General features: G+C 35.8%; 1 protein-coding gene across 15 annotated transcripts in view; it reads left to right on the top strand.

The window, feature by feature from the left end:
• Nucleotides 1-12,508, top strand: part of dlg3 (discs, large homolog 3 (Drosophila)) — a 152,005-nt gene that overhangs the window by 14,038 nt on the left and 125,459 nt on the right. For all 15 annotated transcript variants that reach the window (XM_087281748.1, XM_087281745.1, XM_087281736.1 and 12 more), the window contains exons 3-4: nt 2,288-2,373; nt 8,799-8,909. In XM_087281748.1, the coding sequence (XP_087137874.1) occupies nt 2,288-2,373; nt 8,799-8,909 (197 nt within the window). The remainder of the gene's footprint in view (nt 1-2,287; nt 2,374-8,798; nt 8,910-12,508) is intronic.

The following is a 12,508-nucleotide window of genomic DNA, read 5'->3' as shown; positions in this document are numbered from 1 at the left end:
ATCCCACAGCTCTGATGGTTTTAACATGTTTTTCCAATTGTCCCAATTTGCACTAGTGTAAACAGCTCACAGCTTTGTGCTTGACCCTCAACACCAGAGTCCCTGTTACCTCTGCTAATGTCTGCAGGCACTGTGCTGTCATGAGTGAGTCACGTTAAAAGCCTCTCTAAGTGAGTGTGATTGCTCTGGCTCTTTAAACCCAGTATGGACAGGAATTTTGGATGAGGCCGCTAGATGATATTTATAGAGAGCCACAATAGTACGAACGATGCTCGAGTTGAGCCAAAAGTTGACATTGCTCTTGACCTTGCTCGCTTGACTTGTGAATACTGTGCATCTGTGCTTTTAGACATGGCTTAAAGACTTACTAATCTATTGTTGGGGACCATTAAACTAACAGTTTACTCAAAAATGAACATTCTGGCGTCATTTGTGCATTCATATGTCTGCGAGGCCCTACGGCGGAAAAAATGAGATCGCAAGAAAAACTCAAGTGCTTTTGTGTTTATTCATGCAAGGAAAAAAATGTATTAGGTTTCCCAGAGAAAGTTTGAGTTCACTCACAATATCACTAAAATGTATTTTATTTCTCATATTTTTTTCCATCTCTTCAAAGTTTCGATTCATGAGCAGATGCAAAAGCACTGAAATATACATTTTTCTCTTATCTATATTAGGGCTGCACGATTAATAGTAAAAAGATTGTGATCTCGATTTGACCCGACCCCCCAGTTTTAATCCAGCATCTTTAAAATTCCTACAATTATATTTTCAATTTTTGGAGAAGCATTCGGGAACTCGCACAAGCCTTCACTTTGTTTTCTATATGTTGCTTAGCAACATAAACACCTCCAAATGGTGTTGAAAGAGTCACGTGCTGTATTTATAAGGTATAATTCTCCCAAAAAAAATGTCATTTCTGTTTTAATGGAATGACGTATGAGCTGTTTGTTTACTGCTGAGAGGACGCACGCATGATGCCTACTTTGATGTCGGCGATTGATATTTTTTTTTTCTGAACAGAACCTGCATATGCTGTAAATAACAGGAAATAAAGTTGTAATAACGTTCAGTTTGTTCCACAGAGTGATTGTTTCAGAGCCGCGAGGGAAGTATGATTTCCGTGTGTTTTTTTCTCAAAGTGACAACTCAGCACACTCAGAAGTAAAAGTGAAACTAAAAGCGCGCACATCATTTACATGTTCATATTGCATTTTAAAGTTATGATTACGACAAGCATTTGATATGTTTATCTTTCATAGTGAATGCAAAGTGTTGTGCATGAAAAAAAATGTTTTACGGTGTCCGTTTAACTAATCTTGCCTATATAATTTGGAATATAATGCAAGAAGGAATCTGATAATGACAAATGTCTCGTTTTACCAGTAAAAAAAGTCTAATAATGTTGTCAATGACAGATTGTCTCAAACATAATAATTCAACTTTAGAATTATGAATAATTGTATCATGATGCCATCACTTTACTGTGAATTAACAACCAGGACAAATTTAAAGTCTGTTCAAGTCCACCAGTCCATGTCTACACAAAATTGAGCAATTTAAAAACAGTAGACCTACACACAGGCCTAATGTTATTATTGTTGTTTTACCATATGCTTGAGAAATAACAATAATAATAGCCTACTCATATTAACCTTTATTTCACATCTGCAAAATCTTGAGAAAATTGTTATCTTGATTTTAAGCAAAAGTTCTCATTTTGAATCGAGCAGCCCTAAATTTATATATTTATATATCCATTATTGTTTCTCAAATGTCTATTTTGTCTGTGGAACCAACATGATCTTACGGCAATTTGTAACTTTTTGATTTAGTGGCTAATTCCTATGAATTCGTTTAATCTCATTCGTACAATTTAGTATGACCTGCTTAATCCCCAATGATGGTTATGTTTAGGGGCGGGGTTTGGTACCACGCTTCCTTTTTAAAATTGTTCAACTCATATAAATTCATATGAACTAGCCACTAAACTTACAAAACGTTTCCTAATGAGATCAGGCTGATAGAATGCAAATTAAGAAATGTATAGTATGCCTATGCTGCTCTTTATTGGTTGAAAGATTTTAAAGCATGTTGAAATTCCAACATCATATAAAAATTTTTCATAGTTTTTATTCAGTGTTTTTTATACAAGTAATGTTATAGCGCTATCAGCTTGCCTTGCATACTTTTGTTATCAGTCTAAAACGCAATACATATTTCAGCATAAATAGCTGCATTATTGAAAAGGATTCATTCAATGACATCGCTCTTCCATTATTTTCAGATATTCAGGAATGCTACGAGGTAACCCTGCAAATGAATGCAGCACAGAATGGAGTTAAAGACAGCAGCTCAGTGGACACACTGGAGGTAAAAGTGCAAAAGAAAAAACACCTTCATTTGATTATATATGCCATTACTTTCCCTTTTGTTGATCCAAAATCTCATATCCTTTTATCATTAATAATTCTGCCCAAGCAGGGTACTAGTTAGGTGTACCTAATAAAGTGGCCAGTGAGTGTACATTGCGATATGAATACCATTTCTCCAGATGACTTGAATATCTCTGTTTGAAAAGAATGAATAATTTTAGATTGATTGGGATGATTCTGTAGGGGAGTGAATCATGCATAAAATATAAAAAACAGTCTACGCTTATAGATAAATAGAATAGAGAAAAGGATACAAATTAAATAAACAGTGATTTACACACACTTTCTGAGGAGTCCAAACTTATTCAGGCACAATAATAAATAATTACATGTAAAAAAATACTGCATAGTTTTTAAAAATTACAAATGGTAACATTTCTTATGCTTGAATGCTTTTAAAATCCTAATAAACATTGCATATGTTGCAATGTAACTATTGCGAATGATCACATTACGATATTAATGCTAAAACAATAAGTTGTGCAGCCCTAGTACATTTGCATCTGTCCTATGCATGGTGGAGTTTAAAGAGAGGTGCTGGACAAAAATAGAAAAAAAGAGGGAAAGGATGGAAGAGAGTTCATGTGGAAGTTACAGACACTACAGAACATTAGTCATATATCTAGAAAGCTCTGCAGTGATAACATCCAGTGCTCTTTGGTGGGCTGTGTGATGATGTCACCTGGACCTTTCATTACAAGTGTCTGCAATCATGTGACCATTTAAAGTATTTATAGGGAGAACGCAGAAAATAACCTCAACTTCGGACTGGATTCTGTTAAAAGCAGCTGCGGTAAGGGAGGATCACTCTGTGGTCTCTCTGAGGGTACACACAAAAATACAAAAATAGTGTCTCTTCGTGTAGTACTGCAGCGGCCTGTGACTGATGCTTTACAAGATTGCAGAAAACATTTTCTCCTTGATTTTAGATCAGTAGTTTTCAAACTTTTATACTCACTAAAATCAACGTTGTATATTCAGAGGCCTTGACTTGTGCAGTTTTTCATCATTTATAAGGTTAAAGGAAAAAGGATTTGTCACAATATATATATATATATATATATATAAACTGAGGTCAATATTATAAGACCATTTGTATTTTAATTTAAAAAAGTCTAGTTAGTTAGGAGAGTTAGTTTGATTCATTAACCACATTTCTTTCTGGTCTTGAAATGATTTTTTACTATTAGCCCTGCATTTATTTATTTATTTATTTTTATTTCTTTCAAGATAATTGATGATAAGGGGAATGTACACTAGAAATATTTAGCTTTTAGATTTAGAGTTTATTTTATGACTTTTGTGGCTTATTATTTTGAGTTGTCTTGAGCACCCACTAACAACAGTTTTAAATTATCTGAAATTTAGATACTAAAATTTGATACAATTGATGCATAATTAAAATGCATAATCCTTTATTGATGAACAATAACAAGCCATCTTTAGCTACTTTCTTTTTTGTCAGTCTAAACGTTTTTTTAAACAGGGAAGAAAGGGATTTTTTAAAAGCTTATTTTAATTGAACAGTGGTTTTAGCTCTTGTTTACAGAAAATCTGGAATGAGGCTAAAATTCTTACTAATACATTCAAAACTTGGTTTTATATATCTTCACTTTGGAATTATAAGGTTCTATCTGCATTCTGAATGACTTTGAGTTATTGAGCTTCAAAGTTTTTGCATTCCATAGCAAACAGTATGTGTGTAACATTTGTGTTTTTAAATAAAAAGTCTTAAAATGTAAACAACTTATAAAAAACATCCCATAAAGTAAATAAGTTGTCATTTAATAAGAATATGTCAATAACTCAATTTTGATAAAAATGTCAGATAGAACCTTATAATTCTAAGGTGACGAGATCACAGAAACTGAAAAAACTGCACATCAGTCATGTAATGATGCTACATTTTTAGGATTTTTGAACTTACTCTGAAGTCTATCAATTCTGATTGTGCCAAAAGGGTCAGTAATAGCAAGATTGCTCTGGATTAATCGTTTAATAGACACACTGATATTATACTGCAATACATAATATATTGTTTTCTGTTTTCAGCGAACATCCCATATATTTGCTCAGCTTTTTTGCTTGCTTGATTAAAATATTTATAGGGCTGCTGAGGTAATTGAAAACAGTTTGCTTAAGAAAATAATACTATAATAAAGTAACAATATATGCAGTTAAAGTCATAATTATTAGCCTTCATGAATTATTAGGTCATTTTTATATTGTTCCCCAATTTCAACACATTTCTAAACATAATAGTTTTAATAAATTATTTCTAATAACTGACTTATGTTATCTTTGCCATGATGACAGTACATAATATTTTACTGGATATTTTTATGTTACATTTAAAGGCTTAACTAGGTTAATTAGGCAAGTTAGGGTAATTAGGCAAATCATTGTATAAAAATGGTTTGCTCAATAGACCAGTGGTTCCCAAAGTGGGTGTCGGAACCGTCTGGGGTATCATGGGACAATGATAGGTGATTTTCAAAAGTCAAATACATTTTGTTTAAAACTATTAGAATGACCATATATAATCCATAAACCACAGAAGAAAAAAATAGTAGTTAATATTTATATAAAAAAGCAACAACATGCAAATAAAAAGCCATTTTTAATAATTTTTGTCATAAGATTGTGTTTATGTTAGATTACCAATACAGCAATAGCATCAGCTGTAGCAGATTGATTTTATAGCACCAGGATAAACTTTCTGACACATTAAGTGCAATCAAATACATAAAAAAGTAAATACAGGCCACGACTGAACATTAAGGATGATCTCTGATTGGCAGTCTCCAAAATTAAACCAAGAATAGATTTGTGCTGAAAACATTGTGTCCATCAGTCTTAATAGTTAAGTTTAATATTAAATGTAACAAATTAAAAAATGACTACATAACATATAGCCTACGGTTGTTAGACTGTTGCACTTTTTGTCTTGACAATATGCTCATGTTTACATAGGCCTATTGTTTTGTGTGCAACATTTGTATATTAATAACCACCTCAGAGGAATGTGGGGGTCACAAGTCACTGGCATTGTTATTTTGGGATCGTAGACTAAAAAATTTGGGAACCCCTGCTGTAGACAATCGAAAAAATTATTAATAATATTATTGAACTTAAAATGTTTTTTTTTTTTTTTTTTTAATTAAAACTGCTTTTATTCTAGCCAAAATAAAACAAATAAGACTTTCTCCAGAAACAAAAATATTATAGGAAACACTGTGAAAAATGTCTTGTTCTGTTAAACATCATTTGTGAAATATTTGAAAAAGAAATTCACAGGAGGGCAAATAATTTTGACTTCAACTGTATGTACAAAACACACACACACACACACATACACACATACACACAAACACACACACATGTATAAGCATTCTCCCCAATTCAAATCATCGGTTGGCAGAGTTTCCAGTAGCAATATTCAATAATGACACACATTCCTCAGAAATACTGCAGGGGTCAGTATGTGATGTGTGCTGGAGAGCGTCGCGGGCCTCACTGCGTATGTCCAGACACAGGCTGGTTTTCTGGTTCCCTCAGAGCGAGCGAGGCTGGATCTGAGTAAATGTCCAGCTCAGGCTTCATTAGCATTCATAGCGTGCGGTCACCTGAGAGATGTTAAATGAAATGAATCTGCAAATTCCCTGATTTGGTGCAGAAGGAAAGGAAAAAAAGAACCTGAAATAATCATCTCAAAGCCTTTATGTTAAACAGCAAAGGGCAGTGGGTCTTCCCTTATTAGCCGCAGTTACAGTCAGTAATATAAACGTTACATAATTAAGCATCAGTTTTATATCTGGGAATATTGGCTGCAAATGTTTAATCAGGCTGCTCATGATCTAGCCCAGTGTATATTGCGAGCAGTATGTCATGTGTCAGCAGTGATTCAATGGCACTGGACACCAGCAGCGCCTCGATGTTCCTCTCTGGCTTTGAGACTGCAGCATGTTCTCAGCCGCAGTGTCCAGCTCACAGCTCTGCTGCTGATGATAATGTGACGGCAAACCTGGAGCTTGGCAACCACTTTTCAGTTCAGTTCATGGTGGTCCAATGAAGGCAATGACAAAAACGGTAAATTTGCTTTGTCTTTTGTTAAATGTTTCCTGATTTTTCTTTTTAATGTTGTTGTTTGATTCACCTTATGTGGGCGTGGCTTGGCCTAATGTTGTAAACATGCATGCCTCTGTGTGTTTGTGTTTATACAAACACACACTGCTATCTGAGTCTCTACAGGACAGATTCTAAAAGAACATTCTAGAGTTGAGTTTGTCACTGTTTTTGGAAGGGACAGTGAGAAAGGCTTTGTTACATCTGCTGTCATGGCCTTTTCTAAAGGCTGCCCTCTGCTGCCTGTGGCGTGTGAGTGCGGGATGTTTTATGTTAAACAGGTAGGAACTAATGGAATGAAGTTTCGTCCGAGTTCATTATTTTGGTCTGAAATGCTGTACCCTGTTAAAAAATTAGGCAAGCATATGTTTAAGTCATTGTAACTTATTAAACTAATTTAATCACATTCTAACTTATTTTTATAAGTTATGCTGTTTTACGTCAGTTTAGCATAATATGAGTTCAATGGACTCATAGGGTTAATTTGATTCAGCCTAAAAAAATTAAGGCAACCAGGATTTCTTTACAGTGTATAATGAAAGCTCTTCTCCTGTGAGATTTATTAGGAGTGGATTTGAGTAAAAAAACATTAATATTTGTTTTATATTATAAAGGTTTATACATTTCTTTCAATTCTTTATTTTAAAGAAATGTCATCAGTAGTTTGCAGAACAAAACAAAAGCTGCGTTTTACACAAACAGATAACTATAAAATTTAAATCCAGAGATATTGAGAATTTCCGAGTGGTCTTTTACTTATTTTCCCAGAGCTGTGTATAATACAGAATAATATAATGTAATGTGTAATACCACAGTGTTTTTAAACATATTGTATATCTATGAAGTATTCAGACCCCCTTTCATTTTTCACTCTTTTTAATGTTGCAGCCATTTGCTAAAATCATTTTTATCAAGTTCATTTTTCCTCATTACACATTAACCCATTGACAGAAAAACACAGAATTGTGGACATTTTTTGCAGATTTATTAAAAAAGAAAAACTGAAATATCACATGGTCCTAAGTATTCAAACCCTTTGCTCAGTATTAAGTAGAGGTACCCTTTTCATCTAATACAGCTGTGAGTCTTTTTGGGAAAGATGCAATAAGTTTTCACACTTGGATTTAGGGATCCTCCTCCATTCCTCCTTGCAGATCCTCTCCAGTTCTGTCAGGTTGGATGGCAAACGTTGGTGGACAGCTATTTTTTAGGTCTCTCCAGAAATGTCTAGGCTAGGTCACTTAGTTGTCTTGAAGCCACTCCACACAGCTAAAAAGTTATTTTAGCTGTGTGCTTAGGGTCATTGTTGTGTTGGAAGGTAAACCTTCAGCCCTGTCTGAAGTCCTGAGCACTCTGAAGAACTCTTTTATCCAGGATATCCCTGTACTGGGCTTCATCTTTTCTTCGACTGCAACCAGTCGTCCTGTTCCTGTAGTTGAAAAACACTCCCACAGCATGATGCTGCCACCACCATGCTTCACTTTTGGGACTGTATTGGACAGGTGATGAGCAGTGCCTGGTTTTCTCCACACATACCACTTAGAATTATGGCCAAAAAGTATCTTGGTCTCATCAGTCCAAAGAATCTTATTTTTCATCTTGGAGTCCTTCAAAACTCCATGCAGGCTTTCATGTGATGGGCCACTCTGCCATAAAGCCCCATCTGGTGGGGGGCTGGATGGTTCATTATTTAATCATGACTATCTACTAGTGATTATAGATATATCATTTCCAATTAATTACAGGCAGAGAAAAGCATGAATTAAAAAAAAAAAAAACTTCCAGGAGGACGTCACCTTTATATACAGTGTAAAAATGCAGGGTTCCACACCAATTCATTCATGTTGTCCCAACACCAATCGTTAAGTTAACATTTTTAACAAATCTATGTGGTTTGAACATAAAAAATAAAGTTGTCCCAATCAAATATTAATAATTGTGTTGTTTTAGCACTGAAATAATTATTGTGGGAATATTTTTTCCCCCAAAAAAGAATCTGGTCTCTTGGACTTTTTGTATTGACCTGGGAAGTCTGATTTGGAATCTCGAACTTTTTGGCACAATATACAGTACTTGAAAAAAAATAAAAATTCTACAACATGTTAAGGATAGTAATAACTGGCTTTTCTAGGCCGAACCCCCAATTTTAAACACTCGGTTATAACAGTTTATGTAGTGTTGATGCTTTTTTTTGTTAGTCTGTGCTGTATACTGATGCTGTGTGATTTGATCTTTTAGACATCAGGTGAAGAGGGTGTGTCACGTGTGCGTGTGACCAGCAGGAGGAGCTCTCAGAAGCTGGAGAGAGTGGCTGGACTAGTAAGCCGCTCTCATGTAGAGACACCAAAGGTTAGTGGCTGCTTTTTTTCTGAACAAAAAAATTGTGGATTCCTTACATATAACAGCTGTGTAGGAGCTGAACAGCTAACAGTTAAGGACAGCCTGACGTCTCTAAGATAAGTGTAAGAGAGTTTTAGACTGTTGATAAAACCGTCATCTGTGTGTTGTTCACTTACAGCAGACTGCACAGCTTTTTAAACAGTTTCTTATGCAAATATAGTGTAAACTTAGATTTTTTAGTGTCTCTGAAATCTGAAAATCTGCTCTTTGCTGTTGTTCATTGTATTTTTCAAGTTCATTCTGTGTGTCATTTATTTGTTTGAGCATAAAAAAAGTTCTATAAAGTTACAAAGTCCACTTTAAAGGGAGTTATTCTCCCTTTCAGTTTGATTTTCGTTCTCAATTTTGTTCTGGAAACATGTCAGTATATCCTGAATATAAATAATTCCTGTCAAAGTTTTGCACAAGGTGGACAAGGCCTAGTTGAGATGTGCTTAGAATTCTGTTGTTAATAAATGATACTGTTTCCGAGACCAAGGACAGGGTGATTTAAAAAGAATACCACAACTTGGAAAATCTGTATTTAATCAAAGAAACATGATGGAAGTAAAAGTAAAAAGTGAATCACCCTGTATATTGATACACATACAATTTCCACAACATTGTGTGAATTTTTGTGTTTTCTCTGTGTAACCCTGTGCATCCTCTGACAGATGGTTTTCTGTATAAACACTTTGTGTCTGTGTTCTTAGAAAATTGCAAATGAGGAGTTTAAACTGACAAGACTATAAAATACATGCATATTTTGTCTAGAGCAGAGATCTAGGACCCTCAGGCCAAAATTGGCCCATGCTTACCTTTGATTTGGCCCACCGTCCCATTTGGGATGAGAAGGAGAATGATGGGGAGGTGGTTGTGGTGAATATTTTTGACAGAGATTGCTATTTTGAATTTAATGTAACTTTTTGTTTTGATTTGTAAATGAATCTGATTTTGGGCATCGTGGTGGCACACGATCACCTCACAGCAAGAAAGTTGCTGATTCGAGCCCCGGCTGGGTCAGTTGGCATTTTTGTGTAGAGTTTGCATGTTCTGCCTGTGTTTGCGTGGGTTTTCTCTGGGTACCCTGGTTTCCCCCACAGTCCAAAGACATGTGCTATAGGTAAATTGAATAAGCTAAATGTTTCATAGTGTATGAGTGTGAATGCAAGAGTGTATGGGTGTTTCCCAGTGCTAGGTTGTAGCTGGAAGGGCATCTGCTGATTAATAAAAGGACTAAGCCAAAAAGAAAATAAATGAATAAATGAATGAATGAATGAATCTGATTTTTAAAAAATGTAAATACTGATGCTTGACGGATAGAGAGCAATACAAAAGACATCGTCGAGCAAATCAAGGCAAAAGCAGGTGCAGCTTATGTATTCAGCAATGAACTCCATTGTGTTATGGGACTGTTTACGTTTTTACTGTTTTTTAATATAGTGCATTAGCTAATATAATTTAAAGCAATGTTTTGTAGTTATTTATAAATATTAGTAAATAAATTAGCATATTATTCATGGACTATTTAGTGTAACGCAGTTTGGTATATTTAACTTCAGCCCACAGGCCTCAATAATGTTTGGTCTTTGACCCTTCAAAAAAAAAAGTTTGGGCAGCCCTGGTCTGTAGGGGAGTAGGGGTTTTCAAACTTTTAGGACATACGCCCCCTAGTTTGTCCAATTTCACTCGCGTCCCCCAAGGCACCCCTCCTCCAAGCCAAAATTATTATGCATGTGCAAACATCATTCACATTTTACTTGCTGCATTAATTACATTGAAACATAAATAAATAGCTTACCTGCCTCAGTGCAATGGCTGAGCCTTTTTCTGTGAGGACAACATGCTAATCTGTGGTCGGATTCCTGACACGACTAACCGTAAATCATCTTCCACTGTCAAAAAGTGTGAGCCACAGCCTACGTTTAATGTACGTACATACAGAAAATGCTGCTTCAAATTGCAAATCCAAGTTCACAGAGTCCCGATAGTGTGGCCGAGTCGAACAGTGAGTATGTTTACATGGGCAACAATACTTTAATAAGATTTTAATATGATTAAGACAATGCTCTACCATGTAAACAATGATTTTTTATTACTTTTTTTATTACTCATAATTGAACTGAACAGAAATCAGATTAAGACATTAGTAGCATTATTGAAGTAAATGCTGCTGTCAAACAAACTATTATCATCATGTAGGACTTAACGCTGCATTTTGCGACAAGATGCATACACACGGCTGTCAGTAAAGGACCGCACACACACACACACATCCCGTAATGCGGAAGCTTTTTGTCTTTCTATATGGCGTGGGGTATCAAATTACAATAAAACTGCACCCTTCCACCAGTCCTTACTCTAGATTCGCGTCTAATACCCCAGTTTGTCATGGGGGCATAAATGAAGTATTCATGAGTAAATGTGAAACTGCCGAACTGCAGTTAAAGTCGATAAATGAAAGGTGAAACACCCAACATTTCGTGAGACTCGTGAATAGCCTGGTAATGCAACATTTAAAAAGCACTTTACATAACACCTTAATTATATTACTGTCTTATTCAGATTAAGGAAAATAACCATTACTGATGTCCATGTAAACGTAGTCAGTAGTGTCCTCAAAGTAAAGGAAAGATCCAGAAGGGCATCCTGCTGATTTGATTCAGAAGGGCACTTTTTTGTCGGACGCTCACCGGTTTTACTTTCATTCATTCACTGTCATTCATTTTCAAAAGCACCCAGTCCATTTTATTTGTATATATTTTACTCAAATGCAGTAACTCTACAGGGGCCTGATAGTTAGCTGTGGAGCTAACGTTAATCAGATTCACTCGAGTGAATGCATAAAAATTGTCATTATAATTTACTCGAGTGCACGCCTCAAATTCTCAAACCCCCCTCGATAGGTGCTGGCGCCCCCCCTGGTGAGGTGTGTCTCACAGTTTAAAAATCCTGGTCTAGAGTATGTTTTACATAAAAAAACATGAAAAAGTGCATTTAACAGCCTACCAATGTGCTGTTTTTCTGATCATGCATGTGCTTGTATTTTGTTTTGTGTGATATAGCTGAAAATATGGATGTTTTGTGTGATATATTAAACTTTAGAGTTGACAAAATGTGTATATACAGTAATTCTCACTGGTTTGATTTTGACCACTGTCTGATTGTGAAAGTATGCACATTCATATTAGTGTATATACACATGAATGGTTGTGGTGCAGTTACATGTCGGCATATGCAGATTGTAACCAGGCTGAAACAGGAAGAAATAAGCCATGATGATGCTGTAATCACACAGTCTTTCAGAAATACTCTGTGTGAGCTCTCATTTTCACGTCCTCCCAATCACAGCACCCCCAGCGGCATGTGGCGGCACAGTGCCTGCAGGCGCTGGCGTTTCAGATGAGCGGAGATGGGGGGCGTGAGGTGGAGATGGCAGTGTGGGTGTGGTCTCGGGTCGTGGCTGAAGAGCGTGGGACCGCCGCGTTGAGAACAGAGAGCCTCCATTGTCTACATCAAAGCGCAAGGCAGCGGTGTTCTGTTGACAGCAGAGCAGGCTGATGCTGAGC

The sequence above is a fragment of the Danio rerio genome, chromosome 14 (genome assembly GCF_052040795.2).
Source record: "Danio rerio strain M-AB ecotype USA chromosome 14, GRCz13ab, whole genome shotgun sequence".
Classification (NCBI taxonomy): domain Eukaryota; kingdom Metazoa; phylum Chordata; class Actinopteri; order Cypriniformes; family Danionidae; genus Danio; species Danio rerio.
Note: the sequence above shows the minus strand (reverse complement) of the source record. Positions and strands in the feature narration are given on the sequence as shown.